Source organism: Simochromis diagramma, unplaced genomic scaffold (assembly GCF_900408965.1).
Source record: "Simochromis diagramma unplaced genomic scaffold, fSimDia1.1 OVJJ01000159.1, whole genome shotgun sequence".
NCBI lineage: Eukaryota > Metazoa > Chordata > Actinopteri > Cichliformes > Cichlidae > Simochromis > Simochromis diagramma.
The window spans coordinates 4,504,091-4,531,662 of record NW_024387197.1 but is presented as its reverse complement, the minus strand read 5'-3'; the positions used below and the strand labels follow the sequence as shown (position 1 = coordinate 4,531,662).

The following is a 27,572-nucleotide window of genomic DNA, read 5'->3' as shown; positions in this document are numbered from 1 at the left end:
ATGAAAAAATGTAACTAGCTTCACAGTTTTCTGGTGGAACTCATGCAATAGTTGCTGACGTCGTTCAGTCTGGTTTATCACAAACAGCGTTCCACGGGGGTCAGTACAAAGCCCCATCCTGTTCACTTTGTAAATAAAAGGTGTAGATAACTGGGGCAGTATTATCATAAACCCTGAACTGATAATTAGTCAGTTAATTCAGATACAAATAACTGCATGTTCTTCTCCAGATCACACATGAAAAATCTAATAAGTGTGATGTATGTAATATTAATATTATTTATGTGACCAGAGCCAGCCCAAAGTTTTATGAGTAGAATTTCATTTAAGGCCCCCATCCCTAGCCAAACCCATCAGAAAGTGCGCACCCCAGCATCACCAATATTAACATTTCGTGCATACGTGATAACTTGTGCATTATGCATTTAATACAACCATTATTTAGTGGTTTGTGGATTAGTAGTGTGCTGGAAAGAAATAACCCATCAGACAATGAATTTTTAAAACCAGTTGACTGTTTTAATTGTTTTTTAAGTGTACAAATGAACAAAACAGAAGCAAAGAATTGAAAAAGGCGATATTAAATAAATGAAACAGTCTGACTAAGGAACTGACAGGAGAGTAACAACAATAATAATACCTGTGGTTTTTAAACATTACCTAAGCTCACCACACAGTGACTGAACTGAAGGTTTGTTTGACACTTCTGGTTAACTAATGCTATTGATGGTAAACGTTAATGATGAATAAATAGTATTTAATTCCTGAGAGGGACAAATCTTTTCAGTTAATATTGCAGCCCACCAATTTTTTTTTTTTTTATTTATTTATTTTTTGATTGTGCATAAACGTGAGCCCAGCTCTGACAGTGAAAATCGTGAAAATCATCAAATTAGTCTCATTAAGTTGTCTGTTAACATATTTATCGAAAATATTGTGTTTCTCCGGTATGATTACCTTTTACAAGAACCCACTAAAATATGGCATGTCATGTGGTCTTGGGGGCCCCCTGCTGGCGTAGTGTGGCCAAACCTAATTATGTCAGTAATTGAGATAATTAACTGAGTAATAATAGAGACATTAAACTGCTAATGCACTGATTGTGAAGTGAATGAGGCACAAATTAAGAATGTTAAACATTTTTATTTATACTGTACGATGCAGATTTGATAAAGAAGATGAAAGTTAGTTTTCTTTTATTTGAAGCAAACAGTGCATCTCTTTCAGTTAAATATTGTTCAGGTTACCAGTCATTGTTGACGAAATACTAAATAATTCTAACGCAGACAGTCTGTATGTTCAAAGAAATTTCCTCCGTATTTTGACTTATACGGATGAAATGTAAATTAATAGCCATTTTCGTGTATGAACATTTATTCATTAGACATAAATTAATAGTTTATATTATTAAGATTATTTCAAAATTACACCATTAAATTCATTAATATTTATTACGTTACTCGTAAAAAAATTAAATGAAACGCAGTTGTAATAATGATGCAGTATTTCTTTGCAGGCATGTCTCTAGCCACCATCGTCCCGTTCTGGGTCCTTTCATAATAACAACATGGCCGCGTTGTACAGAGGCAGACACCGGTGGAAAAGGATTAATTGTTTGCACATATTTTCAAGAAAACTGACAGGTGAGGTAAAATTATTATGTTGGGACTACATGAAGAGGTATTTAAATTTGATGGTATCAACAACTGAAAGCGTTTTCCTGTCAACAGACAGAACGGAAAATGTCGCCAGCAACACTGGAAGACCTGTTATTTAATGTTATCGGGGTCATTTCTGTAGCTTCTTTAACTCATCGTCACTTTATGCCAGTTTTAGTTTCTGTAACACTGGAAAACGCTCTTTTTCATGGTAGATACTGCGCTGATGAGTAATTGGCTAATTCCTGAGAACTCGTTGAATTTTATATTACCAAACAGGAGCTTTATCACCTAGTTGTTCAAACACTCGTTAGTTAACAGTTAGTGTCTCAATACATGATAGCACTGTCAATATAGATGCCGTAAAACGCTCTAACTACACCCTCATATGTGTTTTGGGGGAATATTTATATAACGACAGCATGTTTACTTTAAGATTAAATTCAGACACGACGTTTCAGCATAATGATAATTAATATTAATAGTTAAAGTTGTCTTGTAAAATAATTCAAGTGGAAAGGAAGGTAGACTGCTGTACCTCCCGTGGACGCTGTTTAGTCTAACACGTGACGGAAATCTTTCAACTGAGGTCAACTGAGGAATGTTTTCAAATCCAGTGTCACGGTGTACAGAAGTTCAACTTAAAAGTGTTACTGTCAATACAACAGTAACAGATCCACAACCCTACTGATAACATAATTCTTAGGAGAATCACCAGACGCCCCACAAAACGCTGCACAATCACAATACTTCACTCACTTAAAATGTGTTTGGCAAACAGCAACACGGATACTAAAACCTGCCATAAATGTTGCAATGAGTCAGTCTGCAGTCTTCGACTGAATGGCGTCAAGTTTCCATACAGCCATCTTCTGTGATAAATCATCGAAAAATCACATTTCTGTTGCTGTTTGCACAGACAGAAATTCACACATACTCAGTTTTCCTTTTCTATGGAAACATGACCAGAATACCATTAGCTGGCAGCCAGGGTTGAGTCAAGACCCCTCAAGTTGTGCTTCTGTCTGCATTTATAAATTAGACAGCAATTATTTGCAAACCTTGACACTCTCTCTGCGAGTCAGTCCAAGTCAGACTGCAGCTGTTTGCAGAAAGGTTGACTCCTATCAGGGGACCTGTGCAATCACCTTGGAATCACAAATGGTCTTGAGCGTGCAACACCCTCAAGCTGTGGCCAACAATTCACCTCAAGTTCCAGTCACTGAAAATATATGAAAAAAATTCAATACAATCAAGAGTCAGCCACCATTTTTATTAATTATTATTATTTTTGTAGATGCAAGCAAGTTGCTGTCCTTTTTGCACTTATGTGACTGAGTCATTAGCTCGTTTAGATGTTTTTTTACTCAAGCCGATTGAATGTAAGTTTGCTCGGCTATTATTATCTCAGGATGGCAATGTGTGAGATGAGCCCTCTAATTTGCAGTATTTCAGTTTATTTCTTAAAATATCAATATTTGTTGTTACTATATCCCCATGTAAAATATCACAATAATATGCTGTATCAATCCCCCCAACTATCCCACCCTTCATAATTATACTGTGTCTACTATTGATTTTATATTCTCATGCAGGGAAGAACGACTATGACCTGTTGGTTATTGGTGGGGGCTCTGGAGGTCTTGCCTGTTCCAAAGAAGGTGAGGTGTTATCCTTGTTATTCCTTAATTTTTCCAGAGGCATTTTTGAGGAACCCGCTAACAATATGATAACATTTTGCAGCGGCACAACTGGGACAGAAAGTGGCTGTGTTAGATTATGTGGAACCATCTGCCAAAGGTGAAGTACATTTTGCAGAGCATAGTTTTTCAGTTATTTCTACCAGCTGAAACACTGAGATTTACAGATGAGACTGAGTGTATTTCACTTTGTCTAACAGGTACCAAGTGGGGTCTTGGTGGTACGTGCGTTAATGTGGGATGCATTCCTAAGAAGCTCATGCATCAGGCTGCTTTACTTGGGACTGCAGTCAAAGATGCTAAGAAGTATGGCTGGCAGATCCCAGACACAGTCTCCCACGACTGGTAGGTCTCACCCAAGCTTAGTTGCTCTTATGTCTTACCTGGAGATAGCACAGAATGAATAGCTCAGTGGCACCATCTAGTGATGTAAGTACAATAAGACAGGTTTAGGTGTGTCCTCTTTTCCTCTGCAGGTTCGTACTCATTTTTTAATCAATAAATTCAAACTTCCTTAAAAAAAAGACAAAATTAAGAAATAAAAAAAAATGCATTAAAACTTTAGTTGGTCTGTCTTCAAAAAAGAACTTCTAAAGTGTTTAAAATCCCAGCAGTCTGGTCTTTCTTTTCCCTCTTTGCATTGTTTATTGCTGCAGTGCTGTGGTTGGTTTATAGCATTACCCCTGGTGTGTTTTCCAGGCCCACCATGGCTGAGGCTGTTCACAACCACGTCAAGTCGCTAAATTGGGGCCACAGAGTTCAGCTGCAGGACAAGTGAGTGACAGCAGATCAGCTGTTATCATTATTTAACTTACTGATTTCAGTGATGTTTCAGTTAGTTAACTCTTTTAGTAAAGGACATAGTGAGTCACTCCTCAGTCTATTTGCTTTTTTGCAGCAATAAATGTTAATATTTGAAATAATCGTGGAACTCTTAATAAAACTGCACATGTTTTGATTGTCTACAACAATTAGTGCGTAAAATAGATATGAAATGTTTTTCACGTGACACTCTTTATCCCTCCCTGTTAATTTTCCATTCTATACTTTCCATAAGATACTTATAAATATTTACACACCAGCCTAGTTCCATTTTTTCTTCTTCTTCATGGCGTCATATTGCTGAAGGCTGTACATTTCTGTTACACACACCACACAGCTGAAGGATTGATCGTTAGTGACCACATGTTGATAGAGTGACTGGCTGTAGGGCAAACAGGTGTTAACCTGTGTGAATGTGCCCAAGCTTCAACCACAAAGCTTTCAATCCAGTGAGATCATTTGTTTGGACTCAAGTGTTAATGTTACTTATAGGAATTCTTTTTTTTTAAAATAACAATTAGCCAAAAGGGGATGTTTTTTAACTACAGGCAAAGCAGATACAACATGCAGGTGTTTGAACAGGTCCACTTATGCTGCTTCGTGTTCTCTTCAATAAACATCATTTAATACTACGTAAAAAATATATATACTGTTTACTGTTTTGCAGGAAGGTGAAATATATGAACCTTAAAGGAAGTCTGGTGGATGAGCACACAGTCAGAGGACTGAGTAAAGCAGGGAAGGAGGTGGGCTGCAATATTAACTGAAACTGGCTGTTGGTTACTGAGAATATAACGTGTGGCGTATATCCCATTTTAACAGGTTAATGTCAACAGTATTTCTTTAAGTCGTTTAATTTTTCTTGTTTTCGCTGGTATATTATAAAATGCACATTTAAGTAAAAGAATGTTAGTTTCAGTGTCTCGTTAAAGAGGATCTGTTATGATAATTTCCACATAAGCCTTGTTTAGGTTATACTAAACTTTGGTGCTGTACATCATCAATGGTCTAAAACAATCCTTTGTAGTGCCCTGCTTTCCTTTAATCCAGCTTTCTTCTACTTGGAAACAAAAGAGTTTACAAGCATCTGTCCTCCCATTTAGAGCTTTAAGCCTGACTTGATCATATTAAGGAGATGCTCTATCTTTAACATCATACGCAGTCAAGAACAGAGAAAATATGTCAGAAATGGAGTGTGTACAGTGGTCTGAATTTTAGTCGTGTTTCAAATGAGCATCTAATGGTATGTATATATCCATCAGTCCATCCGTTCTCTATTGCTTATCCAATTCAGGGTCCTCGGGGGGGTGGGAGCCTATCCCAGCTACTATAAGGCGAGAGGTGGGGTGCACTCTGTATATATGATGGAAAATATGGAAGACTCACAAAGAGCGCCGCTTCCATCAACACCATAATGCTGAATACTGCAGGGACCACTTGCTTTCATTTGACATTTCCTCATGTTTTGAAGGAAATGAACAAAAGCTGTTATTTATCACTTCCCTCTCCTCTTCCATAGACCATCCTGACTGCCAAGAACATTGTGATCGCCACAGGTGGACGGCCCAAATACCCCACTAATGTAAATATGCCATAGACCTAATATGCTACACTCAAGGAAACTGTTCCCCCTTTGTTGTGTTTAACATTATCTGCAGACCTGTTGACTGACAGATTGATATTTTTGTTCATAGCTTTAACTGTTGTTGCAGATTCCTGGAGCAGCGGAGCATGGCATCACCAGTGACGACATATTCTGGTTGAAGAAGTCTCCTGGAAAAACGTGAGTGCACACGAACACACATCTCATATGTGGCCTCCATGTTGCTGCTGCTTCCAAATAACTACAGGATTGTCGTCATCGTTCTCTATACATTACGCTACAGTGAAAATAGAATCGCCAACCTTTGCAGCTCTCTCGCCGCTCGACCCAGCGAGCTACCTCGCTCGCTGACATGGCACATCTCGCCTGTCACGCACTGTAATCATTCATCAGGGACATGCAGTTTGTTTTTCTCCCTTCCTGTCAGCCTGTCCTCGCCTCATGATTCAGATTAGCAGTGTGCATCCTGACCTTTAGAGAACAAGCCCTTTAATCCAGCCATTTAGTGCCTGTCACCACCTGGTTAATTGGTCTTTCCCTGACGTTTCCTCTTGGCACATCGCGCAGATGGTGACTAGTGGTTGTGGTGTACCTGGCTGCGGAGGTTGTTTGCTTTGTGATGATAGATAAGCAGAAATAATTATTCCGATAATAAAGCTCCACATAAACATAAGCATGTAGTTATTAACTGTTCATATTTACAAATGTTTTTCTTTTTAATGTCGATTTTATTGGTTTGGTTTTGTGACTGTAGCAACCTGTTGCGTTGTTTTGTTAAACACCATCAAATATTTGTGTGTGAAACTGAATTATCCACTCAGAGAGACCACTTGAGCTCAGGAAGTCCTTTGATGTAAGCGAGCGTTGGTTAATGGAGTCCTCCGACTTCCCCGCAGGCACACAGTTGTGCATTAGCATTAACATTAGCCTCCTCGCAACAGGAACTTAATCACACACTGTAGCGTGAGCCGAAGGTGTTGTCTTGTCGAGGCATCAGCTGTGTAGGTGAGGTTCGGGAGGTTGTTGCTGGAGGCAGAGCTCGTGTAGAAGGGGGTTACAAAGCGAGTGATGGGTGTCTAATGGACCTTGAAGCAAACACACACACACAAATGACAGATCTGGCTTCGGGGCCAGAGTCCAGCCCTACCTGGCAGCCATCAGCATGCTATCAGAGGAAAACAGTGAGCATGTGCCAACAGGACATTGATACTGGTGTGGCACAGTATTTGGGTTTTTGTAGTGGCTCTAACCTTGTTCTGTGTTGTGGACCACATGTAGCATGAAGAGGTCTTCCGTGTCTTTTTAGAGAAATGACGCAGTTGCAGAGCACAACATGTCAGAATGAGACATGAACATAGTCATGGATAGACCCACATACGATACCTGCTTCTGTACAGAGACAAAACTGTCACTTGATCATTTACGTTAGCGGTTCTCAAACTGAGAGCAAGTCTGTGGTAAAAAGCTAATTTTTCTTGAGATAGAAACCTTACCGTTTTGGTTTTAGAGAATTTTCAAATCCCCACTCTATACCTCATCACTTGTATAAGTCAAGGTCAATGGTCCTCTTTTGGGCCAGCTTATTGTCAACAGTGTATCCCTGTGCTGTAACCTAAATACCAGCCCTGCCTCGCATAGCTCTGCAATAAAGTGCAATAATTGGGCCCAAAGAATGTATTTTAACATCACTTTCCAAAAGTCAAAGGCCAAAAATGTGTATAAAAACACATTTCTTTTTCACAATTCTTAATGTAAACCGTCAATTAATATTATCTACAACAGCGGTCTCCAACCTTTTTTGCGCCACGGACCGGTTTATGCCCGACAATATTTTCACGGACCGGCCTTTAAGGTGTCGCGGATAAATACAACAAAATAAAACTAGTACCGGTACCAAAGAAAAGAAGATTTATTCATAACACACGTGAAAAGACCCAGGAAAACAGAGTAAACGATAAAAACGATAACAAAATTACGTTGAAATCCGCTAAAAACCCTGAAAACCACACATTTCACACCTGAGCCTCAACTCTCGCGGCCCGGTACCAAACGACTCACGGACCGGTACCGGTCCGAGGCCCGGGGGTTGGGGACCGCTGATGTACATCCATTCATAGTTAGAATGATAACTTCCTTTATAACTTCCCCACATGGATGCATAGCTTTAGTGCTTTTGCTGTTGTACAAACACACAGTTTTATGAAACTGGCCCAAAAGTGTTAACTTGCACCCACAGTAAATACACAGTACTACATCAGCATTATTCTCATAAATACCTTTTATTTTAAATGACTTCTAATTCTGATAAAAAGTAGGAATTGCAGAAAAAACAGTTGAAGCTAAAATGCAGTGTCATTGGGTTTTTTTCCGCAGTTTTTCAAAGTAAATGCATCAGTTGTTATGTTGAGGACTTTAATACTGAAATGCTAGTTAAAGGCAGTCATACTGTTACATTATAATCCAGCTGTAACCTTTGTCAGACTCACCAACAACAGTAATCTAACACGAGAGAGGAGATGACATTGTGGCCAACCTGAAATACTTTCAGGACAAGTAAGCAGCTTGTAATGAAAAATATCAAACTCCTACTGTCCTTTGTAGCAATATCTGCCGACATACTCAACAAGGACGCAGAAATATCCAAATGTGTATCTTATTCCTGGCTTTTGAAGAGCTGCCCAAGGTTAACTGGCAGCCACCGACCGCTGAAAGCACAGCTACTTCCTCAGGAAAAAGGCCTTGGCTAGAGTCCCCATCAACGCGCTACCACTGCGATCAGGAGCCAAGCCTCAAGCAATGTACATGTTTCTTGGGTGGCTCCCTGTCCAACTTGTCACTTTAAATAAGATTAAATGCTTTGAATTTTTCCTTTTATTACTGGATTTTTTTTGTTTCTTGTTTTTAATCGTGGTGATACTCTGGCCTGTGAACCTAATGCATGTTTACTAAGCTGATGTGAATTTCACAACCTCTGGTTTCCCTCAAACGTTGCCAATATTGAAGAGGGTCAGTAGGGTTGTAAAGGTTCAAATCATCATCATCATCCTTTTAAAGAATGTTTTGTATTTTTAAAAGAATGTGTTGCAGCTGCACAGACCAGTCAAACGTACTGTCAAACACAATGGAGCACCAGAAGAAGAGTTGTGATGGGGGGTTGGGGGCTGGAACCAGGTTCTCAGTGATGAAAGTGTGGAATCAAGCTAAACCTCTTTGCCTAATCTTCTTTAAGCTACTACACAATACATGTTAAGTGCAGCTGTGCATTGCGTAGACGTGGGGAACATGGGCACTGATGCTTTCGGTGGTTAGTGATAGCACGGACAGGGGTAGGATGTGCCGCAGGCAACCAGAGCTGTCATGTGGAGCAGACGTAAGGGAGGAAGGTCTGTTTTGTGATGCTAAAAGGGGCCTCATCCATGAGGGTGATAGCCTTCACTCAGCAGGGAGATGGGTGGACTTGAGCCCTGAACATGGCACACCCCATCTGCGGGGATTAGCCTAAACGCCGGCAATTAGATCTCCTCAACGCTACAGATCTCAGCGTGATTACAAGCGTGATTCATCTGGACCACACGCGAGCACAGAGCACACATAGTTTTTACTGTCGCTGTTTTCTGCATTTTCTTCACACGTCCTCACTCGCGAGGTTATGAAGTTTTAAAATTCCCCACCTGTCTAATTCGAGGATTTAAAGTAAAAACATTTTGAGCTTTTAGCTTTGGATTGGTTTTGTTTTATTTGGCCAAAGTGAGCGGCGCAAATGATGAAATGTATCTTTATTGCATTGTTAGTTTTGCTAAGAGCTTCTCTGTATTTGTGTTTTGCAGACTTGTGGTCGGAGCCAGCTGTATCCTTTTGTCTGCCACAGAGCTGGTAAATGAAGCCATTGTGTAAGGTGTGCTGATCATCAGCTGACAAATGGTGAAGTTGTTGCCTTTCGGCATCTAATAAAATAAAAAAAGCTCTAGTCCTCAACCTGATGTTGCTCAGATGTAGCTCTGGAGTGTGCAGGCTTTCTCAAAGGCATCGGCTTGGACACCACAGTGATGGTTCGCAGCATCGCTCTCCGGGGTTTCGATCAGGTACTGCTCTCTGAACCAGGTTCTCTGTATTCTGGGCATTGTGATAGAAAATTTTTCCATGTTTGAATATGGATGTTCTCTTTTGGTTCGTACAGCAAATGGCAGGTCTAGTGACAGACTACATGGAAGCCCATGGGACCAGATTCGCATGGAAATCTGTCCCAAACAGAGTAGACAAACTTTCCTCAGGAGCCCTGCAGGTCACCTGGACTGACACCCAGACAGGGAGCGAGCACAAGGACACATTTGACTCCGTGTTATGGGCAGTTGGTGAGTTTGTGTGTGTTAGAGGGACATCTTGAAGATCAATTGGAGATCTGGAGAGTTAGAAACTCATTATGTGCTTACTGACTTGACTTGATTCTGACACAAGTTAGATAAAGATTCTAGACTTGACCTCTATCTGACTGTTGTGAGCCTTGAGTTCCTTGAAAACATATTGGCCTTGATTCTGACATAGGCCTTCTTGTCCAATATCAGTGTCTGACCTCACAAATGTGCATCTGGAAGAACGGTCACAAATTCCCATATACACACTAATAAACCTTTTGGAAAGCCTTCCCAGAAGAAGTGGCATCATATTAAACCCTATCTATTAAAAATGGGATGTCAATCAGGTTCAAATGCATGTGACCGCAGACGAGTGAATACGCTCGGCAATATAGTGTAACTCCTTATTCTCTATTTTGTAGAGCTTTTACTGAGACCACATTTAATAGTCTCTCAGTGTAACCACATATCCCTGTAATGAAACTCTGGTGTTACTGTTTTCTCACTGCCACCGGTTTCTCTGTCATCTAAAATAGAGTGCAGTGTCAGCAGATAGCACACGAATCAAGGCTGAAAACAAAGTAATAAAGACTGAGTGATGGGAATGGCCAGGGGAAGTGTTAATCACCCACTCCTGGCTCTCTGGTTGGAGGAGGGCAGGATGCACCCAGGCACAGGGTCACTACGTTCCCCTCTTTGTTCTCTATCTCTGCTCCTTCCTGCCGGTGCCAACCTTGCGGAAACCAACCTTGCATCTGTCACTGCCATCCCTACTCGTAACCCTCCGCCTGCCATTACCAGCAGTCCTCCTCCTCTTCCTCCTCCTCATCTATTCATGCTGTATTCTATCATTTCTCTTCTGTTATACCAGCAGCATGAGTAACAATGGAAGGAATAACCGTCCATCAGGGCCACAATTGTGGGTTTGTTTGTGTTGCATGCTTTCAAAGGCAACACTCTGCTTCCAAAAAACTGACCAGAAAAGTTTTGAGTGTTTGCGTGAGAGAGAAGGGGGATCCCTCGGCTCAGTGCGTGTGACAGCAACGAGGATGTGCGTGACCCTGCAGCTGAGATGACGTTCTTTCTTCCCTCCCGCGACTGAATTCCCACGTCGTCCTCTCAGCGTTAGACTTATGGTGTGAATGTTTCCACTGAGCGCGCGTATCAGCAGACACTTGTGAACATGTGTGAGACATTGCTTAGCTCATGTTTCCTTCTTTGTTTAGAGCGAGAGTTCAAAGCCTTTACATTTTAGAACTCAACAAAGTGTAAAAATTAATTTAGTCCCAATTCCCCGTACACAAAACACCTCTGTATTTTCGGCTTGTTTTTATCGTCTTCACATTTTTCACTATTTGCAGCAACACTGTAGTTTTAACGGGTTTCCAGAAATTGTCAAAGTTTCCTCTCTTTTGGTGCCGCTAGCTGAAACCCCTCTGAGGCCTGTATCTATATCAATGACTGCTTTTGTTCCCATACAGTAAAGTGAGAACCAGTAACAATGTAGCTTCTGCTCTTTGAAGTGTGGATGCAGGAGTTATGAGTACAAGGCCACTTCCCTTTACTGCTGCCTTACACTAGAGGCCAGGCAGAGTCCCAGGCCTCTGTGGAGTTATTAAAGGCCAGAGGGGACCAGGGGACCGTATCACCACAGTCTACCACATCCTTCTCTATGTCCATGCCTCCCTCCACCTTTCCCCCGCTCCTTCCTGACCTCATGGCCGCCGCTCCTCTGTCCAGGTGTGCCCACAGAAACACACCAGGAAACAGAACATTTGCACATTTCCTGTCATGCATACAGACAGTGGGCACATTAGTCTTCTTCCTCACTGTCGTCTGCACTGCTCAAGGATGTCATTGGAAAACATTTCCTTTTTTTTTTCTTTTCTGTTTTATGAGATTTTGTTTCAGTTCAGTTTCTTTGTAAGTCTTCAGTTTATCACTGCTGACCTGCTCCACTTGTATGAGTGTAATTTGATCCGATTTGACTGAAAGTGCTGGCAACACAGTCAGCTAAGCCCACAGTTGTCATCGCATTTCAATTAAAATGTTGCTGAAGTGTGATTGTTGCCAAAAGCTACATGTGCTCACATTTGACCAGCAGCTCTCGACCCTCTGACCGTGTTCTGAGGTTGGCAGAAAACATTTTGTTCTTACAGGATTCTGTCACGCAAATTAAAATACTCAGTGAGAAAATTGGTCATTATTAGAAAGATGTTCAGTATGGTGTTAGAGCAGAAGCTATACATACAGTATGGGCGGTCACATTATAGTGTTAGGTTTGAGTTTTACACAAATAATTTCTTTCTTGTTTATAGAATAAATACATTGAGGTGCTCTGGTTTTTTTTTTTCTAGTTACTCTGTATAACCTGATGCCTCAAGAAAAATTCATCTATTTCATCTTTGTTTATATGGTTTATGTTTTTGATCAGGAAAGCATCCAATCTTATTTTAACTTGTGCAGTTACAGGCATAAAGACCAGATATATAAAAAGAGTCTGTACTTACCGCTCAGAGTTTATTGATAATTGTTTTTATAGGCTAATTTGGACAGTTTTTCATTTTAGATTAATTGAGAAGTGCTTTTATTTGTCGGTTGCAGTTTCCCCACAACTGAGATGACAGATCTTGCTGACCGTACATACAATACACAAACATCACACACAGATATTATGACACCATAACACAATGAAAAGCACAGACAAGCAACATGGGAAAATATTCCAGTGTGAAAATATTTTATAATCTAAAGTATACAGTAACTCAGTGACAGACATGTATTTATGTCGGAGAGATGAATCTTTTGAAACAGGATCTAGATCATTATCAGAAGTCTCCTTGTAAGCAGAACTAGACTAAACAAGTGAGAAACAGTAAAATTTAACCTTCCTAAATATTGTCTGACACTCCACAGTATATACTGTTTTATTACCATATTTACAGGCTGGTGTAAACTACTTGTTAAACCTAACTGGTTAAGTTTTACCTGTTGACTTCTGAAGATTCTCGAGAGCTCTAATCTTCCAGCTGTGTCAGCCATATCTCGTCATGGCCTTCAGCTACAGATTTGTTAGAAAGTCTTTATAAAGTTTTTATAAATCTATTCATTCCTAACTGCAAATATGAAATATAGTAAATGCAGTTAAATTATTCATGTCACATGTGATGACACTTTTGAAATTACACATTAATAAATGAAGTCGTTAATAAAATACATTTGTATATTACAACTAGTTTGTAGTGTTTTACTTTATACTTGTAAATACTAATTGGGACCTGATGTATTCCTAATTTTAAATTAATAATACAGAAATTAAGAAATTAAAAATTGAATTGGAAAAAACCAAATTTAAGCAGGAAAAAGATACAATGTCTAAGTTTTGCTACAAATCACTACAAAATATTCCAACTCGAGAATGACAAGTATTGCAGTGTTTGGGTCTCACAGGACAGGAAAATATTTAGAATTCCGTCTCTCGGGAATAAGTAATGACTGGCTAACTTCCCTGACTCCTCCTTCTCTGTGCTCTCAATCCCATTAAGCCACACATGCTGTAGAGCCCTAGACAGGTCCCTATAGCCCCCCCACCCCCCCCCCCCCAGTCTGAGAGGAAGGGGAAGGACGTTGTTCTTCGGCTCCAGCCAGGAAAAAGAGTCTCAGGCGTTTGTTGTTTTTGCTGTCCGATAGCATCTACATGGGCACCTCAGGACTGGGTGTTTATTATTGCTACCCATGCAGGTTGCAAAAAGCTATGCTGAGAATGGGGGAGCATGTGGTCCATGCTCCATCACCATGGAGACTTGGTGTTGACAGCATCAGTCAGCCATCCCCCAGGAAGTGTCAGAAATTGCACCTTGGGATGTCCCAAGGGATCAGGGGGATGCCCATGCACAGCTGCTCATCAGCTGACCAGACTTCGAGTTTTTGCCTTATAATCACTGGTAATGGTACTGTTTAAAGATGAGATTTATCCAATGAAAGGCAATCTTAAACCTAGAGATATTAAATATACAGTGATGTAAAATGGAAAAAATATCTTATTTGAGATGCTAATACAATTATTTAATGAGTTTCTCCTAAATTTTATTAAAGATGTTCAAGGTCCTTAAAAAGGTCAGTGTTTTTTGGTGTTCTCCTGCTTCTGTGCTGCCAAACTTAACTATTAAGGAAGCACACAGATTATTAGTATCTAGACTTCTCACAGAGGTCCAGTGTAACGGCTGAAATTTTGGGTATAAAAATGTAATTCAAGTTACAGGTTTTTTATATATACATATGCAGTAGTAATTTAATAATGCCCCTCTGTTGTTGTTGTTTTGCTAATATTTCTTAATAACTTCAGGTAGAGCTCCTGAAACCAAAGCCCTGGGCCTAGACAAGCTTGGTGTTCAGCTCAACAAAGAGACGGGGAAAATAGTCGTAGGTCCTGATGAGTCAACCTCGGTGCCAAACATCTACGCTTTCGGTGACATCGGTGAGGTAAGCTTTGTCAACAGCAGACACTGCTTTGTTTAAAAGTGGAGAAACGGCACTATGCTACAGTGGCTGAAAGTCCACACCAATCCCAATAGACTGTATAATACTTTGCATAGTTTAAACAGTTGGCCCAGAGATGCCTCAGTTCTGTGATGTTCACAAAATATTAACATGAAGTTAATGTAATTCTGTGGCGATCACATCATTGTATGCCAGCAAAGTACGAGCTGGTTGTTGTGATTGAAACTGTATAGCTATTATTTCTTATACTGGTGTTTACTGGAGAGAAGACGAGCTAAAGTTGGAAGTGTCTAAGTGGATGGTCAAGAGCTTCTCTGAACTTGCAGCATTTCAAGCAAAATCTTTTCTCACAGTACAGAGAAGGTCCAGGTTTAGAACATTTAAGAATGACACCAAGTGCACTTAATAAGGGACTTACTCTTCTCTTGGTAGGTTATTACTTTTAAAACACACTTCAAACCAAAAGCACTATTAAATGCATAAGACTATATTTAAGTAATATATTGTATTGTATTGTATCTTTATTTCAGACATATACAGAAAAAAAACCCAATATATACACAACTACACATACTTGCATTTACAAATACGAATATATATGTAAATACACACACACACACACACACACACACACACACACACACACACACACACACACACACACACACGTATGTGCTCAGATAAAACAAAAAATAAATAAATAAAATAAAACAAAGTCTAAATGACATGAAATGACAATTATTAGGTCTGAAATGGAGTAGGAAGAAGTATAACATACTTATTAATCCCTACCCCATGCTCAACATTTTATTGAATCCCACTATTCACCTAATTCCCATCATCACTTACCCCACACAATAAACAAGGAGAACATGTATAAACATAGCTACAGTAATAGATATAATTTAGATACAATTTAGTATATTTATACACACAATGGCTGATCAACTTTATCAGTTTCATATTCTTCCAAAAGCAGTTTTCGAAACATCTTTATGAACTGACTAATGCTTGAGCATTGCTGTAGGTCCACAGTAAAACTATTCCACAGTTTTACCCCATAAATAGTAACACAAAAGGTTTTAACCTTTGTCCGTGCTTTAAGAGTCTTCAGATTTAATTTCCCCCTCAATTCATAGTCCCCTTCTCTGTCAAAAAACATCCTCTGTACATTTCCTGGTAACATATTGTATCTGGCTTTGTACATAATTTTTGCAGTTTTATATTTTATAAGATCCATAAACTTCAGAATTTTTAATTTCAAGAACATGATGTTAGTATGGTCTCTAAATCCTGCTTTAGTAATCATCCTGATTGCTTTTTTCTGAATTTTACATAGTGGTTGAAGTGAAGTTTTGTATGTATTTCCCCAGATTTCCACACAGTATTCCAAATATGGCAATATAAGTGAACAGTAAAGTACCCGGAGTGATTTGGAAGGCAAAAAATGTTTAACTTTACTCAGTACAGAGATGCTTCTTGACAGTTTAGCTTGTATATGCTTTATGTGAGGTTTCCAGCAGATTTTGTTATCTATTATCACACCCAGAAATTTTGTATCAGAAACTTGCTCTATTTCAACGTTGTTTATTAACAATTTTGCTCCGGCATCTTTTTTACAATTTCCAAATAACATAAATGTAGTTTTTTTTCCAAATTTAGTGATAACTTGTTTCTGTCAAACCATGTTTTCAGTTTAATCATTTCTTGTGTGACAATTTCCAAAAGCTGCTGTGAATTCTCTCCAGCACAAAAAATATTTGTATCATCTGCAAAATATATAAATAAAAATAAATTAGGCAACTTAATATAGAAAATAAATAATTTCTAGTTTCTTCAAAATTACAATTTGACTATAGAAATGTTTGTGTTTTTCTATTTTATATATATCCTGAGTCAGAAATGAAATTGAACATGTACTAACTTCCAACTAATGCTAATATAAAAACAAAGATTTAATGTAAAAATGTTTTACAGTCATTCTCTTTTTATAAATACTTTGTAAATTTGTCCAGACTGTACACTGTGGATGTTAAAATTTTCTAGAATGGTGGATGTTTAGTAGGTAAACACTTGATTGCTACTGACACAGAAAGTATGAATGCTGAAAACAAAATATTTGAACCTGCCGAGATTAAAGGAAGTAACTGCAAAAAGGCCATTTTTTTTAAAATAAACCTTCACAGCCACATCACACAAGATCAGATTAGTAAAACTTTAAGAACAGCAAGAAGCCTTTTTTTGTAAGACTTCAACAAGCCAGCTTATATTTAAAAGCTCTTAAATGTAAGTCTCCACTAACAGCAAGACTACAGCATTTTTTCATTTTGCTAAAAAAAAATATATATATATAGAGAGAGAGAGAGAGATATATATATAGAGATATATATAGAGAGATATATTAGTACTACTTGAGCATAACGAATAAAATAAAATTATTAACTTGAATCCCTTTGATGTTTGCCCTTCTCTACTGCATGATCACTGCAGACAACATCATCGCAGAATGAATCCCTTTGCACCAAATAGCAATATTTTCTATGCGAAGGATAGTTTGAAAACCCTTTCTGCCATTTATTGTTTTCACGTGGACAAAGTGGATCTCTCTGCATTACGTACGTGCCAAATATGGAACTGCAGGACCAGAGTAACCTCCAGGAAAAGAAAGCTTTTCTCACATTGTACTATAACACAAACAGTTTAATGAATTTTCTTTTACAAACTGCATATGTTTTCTATCTTGAAAGTCATAAAAAAAAGACAAATAATTTGCATGATTAAAATTTTGACAGCTTCTTCTTTTATTTCATTTTTCTATATTACAGTATTGCATCTTTATTCATTCAGTTTGACCTACAAAACTGAGCTGAACTCTGATTAAGTGAAGGTGTGCAGCGAGCTGGGCTTTAACAAAACCAGCACTGGGTGTTCCAAACTGAACCAACCGTGTTAAGACTAGTTAAACCTGCAGCATCTAATGTGTTGGTTTCCACCACCCCCCAACCAGCTGTACTTCCTTCCTGCCTCCAAGCCTTGTTGCGCACACCGGCAGAGCTTCTTTTTGATTGACAGCTGGCTGTGATCAGTTGTGCTGCACCCTAAACTGACAGTCAGCTTTACACAGCATTTGAAAAGCTCAAGGATTGATATCCCTCCCAATTAGTCCAGCACTTTGATTTTTTTTCCTTTCCCCCTTCCATCTGAGTGCCAAGAAATGCATTATAATGACGCATGCCGTCTGGTGTTTAAACACTTACTGGAATACCAGAGAGCATGGCTGCATACATTGTAGGAGATGCTTTTGGACAACAGGATGTGTGGTGGTAATTTAACAGGTTGAAGTCATGCCTTTAGAATTGCCCCGCAGCCCTGCTGTTTCCTGCTCACTCCAGTTCTACGTCTGTCTGTGTATGTATCCGGAGCCATGCGCTTGTCTCTTTTGGCATCCTTTCAAAACAATAAATGCAAAAACACAAAAGCAGAGATTGTTTTCATAAGTGAGTGAGACAGTGTAAAGGTGTAGCACTTGTTACTTGTGTCACTCCCTGACTCAGGATTTTTCCTCTGTGGATTTGTGCTAATGTATTAATGTTACTGGTGCAAACAGGAGATCTCTAAGATGACTTAAATTTCCAAGACACACTGCTGAAAATAACAGCTGAGACTGACCACCTGTAAACCAATAAAGACAAGAATAAAAGTCTGAGCACAGAATGTGAGGAGGACATGTAGACGAGCCCTTGAATCTGTGCTGCATTATTAACTGAATACAGAAAAATCATTGGTGTATGCATTATAAAGTTTGCATGTGAAGTTCTGCATGTCTGGCTTATAGAGTCAAGAGCCTGAAGTGGAATTGTCTGAACTCGCATGTCACTGGTATGCTGCTGTACGATGGGCAAGAAAACAGCACCTCAGTAGCTGAGTGTAGATTTGCCTGTAATTATGACCGTTTCTGCTCAGTCTAAGAAATGACAGTCTGAGCAAGACTGTCAGGGTGGAGCACAAATCTTGTTTTAGAGCTGCAGGAACTGGAGTCGTATACTGGACATCGCAAGTGTCAAATTTTGCTTGTAGGCCTTTAAAGATTTATGTTATTTTACTTTCTCAGATTGCGAGCTGGCCTGTTTAATTTGCCTGGTGTGTGTGTGTGTGTGTGTGTGTGTGTGTGTGTGTGTGTGTGTGTGTGTGTGTGTGTGTGTGTGTGTGTGTGTGTGTGTGTGTGAGAGAGAGAGAGAGAGATTCATTAAGTTCAAATTTTCTTCTGCTTTAGGGGCGTCCTGAGTTGACCCCGACAGCCATTAAAGCTGGAAAGCTTCTGGCTCGCAGACTGGCCGGTCAAAGCACTGAACTCATGAACTACGACAACGTAAGACGCACAGAAATGCAAAAAAAATACATACAAACGCACACACGCACACACACAGAGCACCTTTCTTGCTTGTTGGGCCTTTTGCATCTATACATTACGCTTCTTTTGTGTGTAATTATGATCATTTCTGCTGTTTCCGTGGTTGGAGTCTCTTATGTACTCCCCCATCCACCCCCATATGATTCATAACATAATGTGTCAGCATTTTCCAAAACATCATCATTCTTCTTCCTATGTATACTCTATCATCCATCAACAAGTCTTAATGAAGGCTTTATTATGATTGTTTGGGTTCGCATCCTACAAGAGACTAACACAAGACCAAGACTAATAAGCTGCCGTCTATTTGATGCGATGTTCACACCATATTAATCTGTTTGAAATGTGTCACTATTTGTATAATGTCGCATTCTTAGCCTTTTTTTTGGGGGGGGAAGATTTGACATAAAAAGCAGAGTATTGAGATTATCCGACCCAAACGATGTCCACGATAGAACGGACATTTTGATTCTTGGACTTTTTAAATTCTGTGTGTTCTTATTTTGTGTGACAGGTGCCCACCACAGTGTTCACCCCTCTCGAGTACAGCTGTGTAGGTTTGTCTGAGGAAGAGGCTGAGAAAAGGCATGGAAAAGATGGAATAGAGGTAAGACTATGTGCTATAAGCAGCTCATGGCAGCTGATTGGTAAAATACTTTCTGAATGGATTTGGAGTATTTTCATATATCCACATTTAATTTTTTTTTTTTTTTCATGGGTGAATAAATATCTGCAGGACTAAGCATATCTACAGTCCCTTGCTGGATGCTTATAGCTAAAACACACTAAGCACTAAGATTAAAGACATTAAATAGATTAGAGCTGAACATTCTTCTAAAACCTCACTCAGGGTGTGACTGAAGTGTGTTAACCGATAGATTACTTAAGATGTCACTGATGGTACTAAAACAACTTAAACCTTGACATAAAAGGTCATTTAATATAAGTTTCATGTGTTTAATTTAAGTGGTCTGTGAGGTGGTCTCCCCACACCATTTGTTAATGTAACAACTGCTGTGGCAACAAACTGCATCTGCGTCTATACCTTCGCTCCATTGTTGTCTTATTTTCTGGGACAATACTCGATGAATAGCTGCGTCTCACACACGCTCAAACAGAATGACACCGGCAGAGCCCAGCGGCTTGTTACTGTCAACATTCTGCATTATAAAAAAGCACAATGGCCTCTAACACCTAAGCAAACAGTGGCACACACAGGTACACAAAGCCGTATTTTATCTGTTTGTGTACGTGCAGCGTGTGCCAGATGATGGGCAAAAAGCCGCACAAGATCATTGATAAACGGTTTAGCCGCCGAGCTGGGTGCTGCTGGAGGTGAGTGACAGGTGAGCAGGAGGCCTGATTGAGGTGTGTATGGGGCGATGACAGGCAGGCTGAGATCTGAGGAGAAACTGCAGCACCGGGCCCCGACAGCTGCACGGTCCTCACGACTTGTGTCGGCACGTTCGACGGTAGAATGAAACGCGCTGATGCACATGTCTGTGAGGACTTTGAAATCCAATCAGCATCTTAAACCAGCACCGAGAGTGCTTTTCTTTTAGGCAGACTTTAATTGTAAGACAAAGTACAGTAGAGGCTACAGACCTATGACCTGATATATTTTTTGTTCTCAATTTTAAAAAACAAACAAACAAAGTCTGTATCTAATTCTGATTAGCGTTCAGGTATTTGTTGCACTGCTGGAATTGAAAGTTTAAAGTATTTTTACCTTTTCAAAAGAAGAGATCATCATGACTCTTGCCTTTTAGACTGATTTCAAATAATTCTATATTTCTATTTCTCCTTTTTCTACGATATGTATAGATCTACCATGCTTTCTACAAGCCCCTAGAATTCACTGTTGCAGAGCGTGATGCCAGCCAGTGTTACATAAAGGTAAGGCTCGGCTGCAGACTTTTCTGTTGGTACTTTAAACACCATATAGCAGCTGAATAACTAAAGGCTTCTTGGCTTCAGGTGGTATGTGAGCAGGGTGGCACTGGGAAGATCCTGGGTCTGCACTTCACTGGTCCAAACGCTGGAGAAGTCGCACAGGGCTTTGCTGTGGGCTTCCAGTAAGTTAATACGTCCTCAATCCTCTGATCACTCTCAGGAGCCTTTTCAATGGACCTACAAACACTGTTTTTATCTTCCTGTGGTCCTCAGTTGATTTAACTGTTGATTTGAAAGTCTTTTTTTTTTAATGAGACAAAATATGAGGATACGGTGATTCCATGCCGAATGTCAGTAAAAGCAACTTGAAGGGACTACTTGTTTTTGTGTTTTAGGTGTGGGGCGACATATTCTCACCTGATACAGACAGTTGGAATCCACCCCACCTGTGCAGAGGAGGTGGTCAAGGTCCACATCACTAAGCGCTCTGGCTTGGATGCCACAGTAACTGGCTGCTGAGGTTAAGCACCTCGGTCTCTGAACACACAGTGAGCACGCAGGCTCCTCGGGGTGAAAGCAGAAAGTTAGTTAGCCTAGGTTTATCCTCCTCGTTCTCCTCCTAGCTCTCCATTTCTAGAGGGCCCGCTGTTTACGCGGCTGAAACCTGTGAATCAATGTCTCTTCACAGGCTGGTGATGCAGGTTATCTTCACTGACACAGCAAGTGATAACCGCAACTGTTATCATACAATCTACACAAACGTTGTGTACATGCTCCAAAATCACCCAGCTATAGATGTGAGGTTCATGAGAGGCCCGCTACAGAGTGAGCGTCTTTTAAATAAACAGGCTCATCAATCAGGATTACGGCCCGCGGTGAGAATTTTGTTGAAACCGCACGAGAAATGTAGACTGGGTCCGAGCGTTCTTCTGAATATATATATTCTGCAAATATTGTTGTTTCTCTGGCTGTACTTCCTGTCCATTAGTCTTGTAGGTGACACATACCATACACCCCACCCGCCCCCACCGTGACACTGATGGATGGCCCCAGGGCCTTCGCCACAGCGACACCGTTCCATTTCCCATGGACACACACAAATAGTCGACGGGGCGCCTGTCAGTCAGCCAGCAGCCTCCTGGGCCGGGGCACCCCTGCTTGTTTAGGGCCCAGCAGAGCCCTTTCGTTTTCCCTTCTGTGTGCTCCACCATCTACATGCATGGAAGCAGTGCAGTGGAACTACCAGCGTGTACTGTCAAAAGCTGTATAGATGCCACATCCCAGGCACGGAGAGCGCTATCTATTAATTAGAGTGCTGTGAGTGAGAGCTTTATTACAGCTGCAATACTCAGCCTCACCCAGAGGCGGCACTGTTGCACTCCAATTCTCCCCCCTTTTCTTTTTCTTTTTTTGAGAGGAGCCAAGAATGAAAGACAGGATAGTCAGTGGATAAAACATAAACCTGAATACATTCAGGCTGCACATTTAATCCCTTTAATCCCTATAAAAGATATGTGCTTTTGAATGAAGCTGGAAGGCAGACTGGCTTTATTGGAGCCAAGCTGATAAGGGTTATCTGTTGTGTATTTACATGGATGGCAGGTTAGTTCTCAAGAGTCATCACCTTTGAAGATAAGGTGAGTTGTTTATATCAATAAAGCAGTAATGGACCCCCACAGTTTGCCAAAGTGTTCAAGTTTTCAACCTGCTGCCTGCCGTAGACATCTTGGATTTATTAAGTAGATGAGGAGGGAGGAGGCCTGTCAATAAGGAGGCTTTGCTACAGAAATGGAGGTGCCTAAGAGGAGGGTGCTCAGGGTAGTTTATTTTTATTTGAAGTCTAATCTGCCCAGTCTGATTAATGATTCCGATGAGGGGAGTGACAGCGTGCCAGGAGATGGAGAGATGAAAAAGAGAGAAGGAGAGAGAGCTTCCAGGTTTATTTGGACCCGGGCTGGAGGAGAGAGAGAGAGAGAGAGCTTCTGCCCTGGTTAGGGAGGGATGAGGTGGGTGGTGGTGGGGATTCCTGTGTGCTCTGTTCAGGGCTGAGGTGCTGACTGAAGGACCCTGACCTCCGCTCAGCAGGAACAGCTTGACTCTATCACTTCGAGCACAGAGGGCTCATATGCTGCGGCACTGCATGGCAGGGGCCTTTGGAAAGGGAAGGGGGGGGGAGACAGAACCGTCCAAGCAGCCAACCAACACAACGCAACACCGAGCGGTGCCCGGGGTAATTGAGTCCATGTTCCTGTGCTTAACGAGCCACTTCAGAGACCCCAAGGGTGGGCCCGAGGCAGCGTGAGGGAAGTCGTTGAGGCCATCAGTGTAACTGTAATGTCTGTTTGCTTTTTACCCTCCACTTCCCTTCTGCTTTGTCTCATTTGCTCTGTTATTTTACACACAGTACGGCTGTTCACACGCACAAAAATGAAATGGTCAGTATTTTCTTTTACTAAAACTTTCTGACCAACTTAAATCATTTCTTTTTGTTGCTGATCAGTCACTCAGGGCCAAAGTTTTGACCAGTTAGCCTCAGCTGTGCTCTGCAGGGGGTCAGGGTTCAACTTTCAGGTCAGCCAGCTAATGATGACCCGCACTAAAAGCCAAAACTGGAGAGTGCAGGTCTGATGTCACCTGGCTGCAAACGTTAGTAGCTGTAAATAGAGAAGTGTCATTTTCTGTTAAAGCTTTGTGATACATAATTTATGTGTAAAGTAATAACACATTTGGTTGCACTGTCCCTAATAAAATAATGATGCCCACTGATTTACTGCTATGTGCCTTAAATAAATGACTCATTGGTCACTGAAAGGGGGAAAGATCCACCTGAAAGCATTTTTTAAAGGATATTGGAGAATTTTGGTGAATGTTTAAGCTTAAAGAAGTCAACATTAGTGACGGTATAAATCTCAATTTCTGTGGGTCTATCTGAAAATAACCTACGTGGCTCAGTGTTAATATCAAGCAGTGTCACGAGGGATGGTTCCACTTTGACCCTGAGTTGTCTCTGCTGACAGGCACCTCTGCTATACAGCCCTGTCACTCAACCCTCTGCACCAACAATGGCAGAAATTCCACTGTGTTTGTTTGGTTAAGGACCGAGCTCTCCGAAAACCCCTGAACCTCCCCAGGATCCACAGCAGCCTCATTCACCCTAGGAATGAAGTCGGTGTCAGTCCTAACCCAGACAGTGGGAGTAAAGTTCACCCGCCGTCTCAAGAATAGTCAGCCCCATTTAACAATTGTCTCTCTTCTGCCGCTCCACAATAGAGCAAACAGGCTAAATCCACCTTGAAATGCACTTAGTAGAACATGTCAACATGCCAGGGTGCGCTCAGTCCTACGCTCCGTCTTAATCCAGCCCATTGAGCACTGACAGTTCTCTGTGAGTCAGACATTCACATTTCTTTGTCACTTCAGGTCTTGAGCTCTACCATCCAAAGCTGCTGGGAGAGCAGAACCCCTCGTACGCATGTTAAAACACACTTGCTGGGTATGTGGCCTCACAACGAGAGCAAAATCCTCGGGAGGAGGGGAATTGGATACATACCTTGTGTAAACATGAACAAAAAAAAAATGACGCTTGGAACAGAAAACAGCTCAAAACCTAAGCGAGGATTATCTTGAAGAAATGAATAGGGGCCAAGTATGACTGCCTCTTGTACTGCCTGTATCTGGTTTAAGAGCTGTCAGCCTTAGTTGTTGCCTGCAGGGCCCGGATGGAGTGCAAGGAGTATGATGAGGGCGGGGGGGGCCTCCAAGCTCACCAAACTGGTCTCTTAGACTTTGACACTTTCTCCCTCTTCTGGCGTCCCAGGTTTGAGACAGTTGCTCATTGAAGTCAAGTATGAAATCTGGTGGTTGACCCGTGAAGAATGTTTAGATGAGGCTTCACTGACTTTACACAACTCCACAAAGTCATTGTCACCAGAGCAAAGACATTTAGACGTACAAGCTTGCAGTCTGACTGCTCTCCGTCAGGAATTTCAAGGTTGTCTAGTTTGCTTCGCAGATTCCACGTCTGGTTTTGTTACAAATGTTGCTTCTGAAAAAGACTTTCCTCCCTTCGTGACTACTTATTCAGCTGCACTCAGAAGAAGTAATGGGAGTCTTGTTGGTAGCCCAGCAGAGGTGAGGGCCTGTGAAATGAGCTTATCTGACCCCTGATAAGAACAGGATACCCTGAGGAATGGTCTAAATTCAATACACATGACTCTGTCTTTATCTGAGAGGATGTGGGTGTTTGAAAAGTGGCTACATGTAGCACCGCGGTTAGGTTTGGCCTATCTACACCAGTCCAATAGATGACAATTGGGCATTGGGCAACCAGCAAGGGTATGCTACAGTGTCATAATTTGTGGTTCTGAATCTCCAATGTCATTAAAAGAGCAATTACATACCACAACCTCAGCCCCTAAATCATCTGGACAGGTCTTGCCACACGGGAAGCCGTCTTATTATTTCTGGAAGCGGCACAAAGGTTTATTGAGCTCATGTTTGGTGACGGCGTACAACAAAGAGACAGTTTGTGTGTATTCGTGCCAGACTATGGCAGTTTGGATCGTAACAGTCTGCATGCAAAAACAATCCAACACATACTCATAATGTTTGGATCTAAACAAGACGTGTCTGGTGTTTTGCATTTGGACCTGCACGAATTAGGATTCTGTTGTTGCACCTTTTCACAACCCCTTAATCATCGTCTGTTTGATCAACTGTGTCCCCCACCCCACCCCCACCCATTAAAGCACTTGACATTTAGATTAATTGCTCGAGTAATTTCATTATTGTGGAGTTACAGCACACCTTTGCAGCCGCCATTGGTACTGGAATGAAATGGGATTACAGCAGCGCTTAATGCGGAAAGCCTTGCTTTATCAAGCTGAAAAAGTGAACCAGCCTTAAGCTGCTTCAGAAAGGGAAATCAAAGCTAGCGTGATCAGAAGGATTCACTCATTGAGCTTCAGATAGGAGAACATTTCCAGCAATGGAATGACACGGCTCAGGGAGATATCACCGCTTCATTCAGTCACAGCCCACAAATGCTGTCGTTTTCAGACTCCTCGATCTTCTTATCGTCTACAAACATGGCTGTCGAGTCACTTGGCTGGTCGCACCAACAGCTGTCCACCACTGTAGTCCAGAGTAAAATATCTCAATGACCATGTGTTTCATTTTCTTTTATTATTGTTATTGTTATTATTATCATCAGACTTATTATTATTCCAATGGATGAATCCTACTAACTTTACGTTTAACCTCTGTGGTTTTTGATTAAACGTTTTCACGTCTTTGTTAGATTACCATTTTCATTGTACTCCTGTTCACATCATGTTCACAGCTCAGAATGATTATAATTATAATTTTTAATGGTTGTTATATTTGTGTGATAAACCTCACTAGATCCAAAATAGAAATGTCTGTGTTAGAACATTCATAGTTATAGTAAATGGACTGCTTCTTATACAATGCTTTTCTACTCTATCTGAGCACCTAATGCGCTTTTATACTTGTCTCATTCACACAAGCACTTTTTTTCTATGGTATTTCTACGTAAGTGCTTTTCTATCTAACATTTATATACATTGGAGCAACTTGGAGTTAATATCTGCTCAGTTAACAGGTTAACATTGCTCAGTCTGCATGTAGTCTAATTGTAATGTTGAACCATCAACATTACAATTAGTAGATGACCTGCTCTACAGCTACCCCACCAAATCAGGAACTGTCTGTGGAGACACTGAACTTTGATGGTTAACATTGCAAGCTAGCATCAGCCTATTTACATTTATGTTCTGTGTTCACACTCTGTAAATGTGTTAGCATGCTGACATTAGCATTTGCCAGGCTATTGTCCTACTTTATATGGCTATGATCCATCGACTGTATATAAAAGGATTTATTCACCTTTCTGTCACACATTGCTTTGGACTGCATTTTGAAGCCTCAGTGTGTTTTTGCTCCAGCTAAGATGACTTTCTGGAGCTATAAGTCACCATATATAGGCATGGAGTCCCAAGTTATTCAGCTAATGCTAGCACACTTGGTTAGCTTGCCACTGGTGCAGCTCTAACTTTATACCTTAACACAAAACTTCAAAAACCTCTGGCTTATAGAAAGATAATTAATAATTATAATAAAACTATACACAGAGACCAAGACCGTTTTTTGGTATCAGTCTGCAAACGTGTTTTGTTTTGGGTTTTATTCTGATAATTTGGGCACTTTATCACAGGCGCGTTCACATACTGACTTGCTTTTAGAGCCAGCCTGAAGTGGCCGGACCAGGAACTGCAGTTTTTGGAACTTCAGGTTTTCAACAATGGCATTTGCCAAGTAGTAAAAGTAGAGAGCTGTTCGGCCGTATCACCTTTGGACATGTTCTTTTAAATATGTTTTGTCTGTGTGTGTGTGTGTGTGTTAAACTATTTGCTAGTGCATTTAAAGTCAGAATTAATTGATCAATTCAAGAGCTAGTGTGCAAACACTGAACTAATAAAAGTTTTGTTGAATGTTATAGGCTGGAAATAGTTGCAATAGTTTGGGAGAAAAAAAAAAAACCCCTAATCAAAACAAACGCAAAAGAAGAGCCACGAATAGTTTCAGTTTCAGTCTGGTTAAACCTCTCTTAAG

General features: G+C 40.6%; 1 protein-coding gene across 1 annotated transcript; it reads left to right on the top strand.

Moving 5' to 3' along the window:
• The first annotated feature begins 1,519 nt into the window (after positions 1–1,519).
• txnrd2.2 (thioredoxin reductase 2, tandem duplicate 2) lies at positions 1,520–23,705 on the top strand. The gene is made up of 17 exons (XM_040049988.1): positions 1,520–1,643; positions 3,254–3,319; positions 3,402–3,458; positions 3,559–3,703; positions 4,058–4,132; positions 4,848–4,926; positions 5,700–5,762; positions 5,893–5,963; positions 9,611–9,630; positions 9,774–9,865; positions 9,961–10,135; positions 14,481–14,617; positions 18,909–19,004; positions 19,561–19,653; positions 20,871–20,942; positions 21,024–21,121; positions 21,335–23,705. Exons 1-17 carry the CDS (start codon positions 1,568–1,570, stop codon positions 21,456–21,458), a joined length of 1,539 nt encoding a protein of 512 aa, XP_039905922.1. The 5' UTR covers positions 1,520–1,567; the 3' UTR covers positions 21,459–23,705.
• The last annotated feature ends 3,867 nt before the right edge of the window (positions 23,706–27,572 follow it).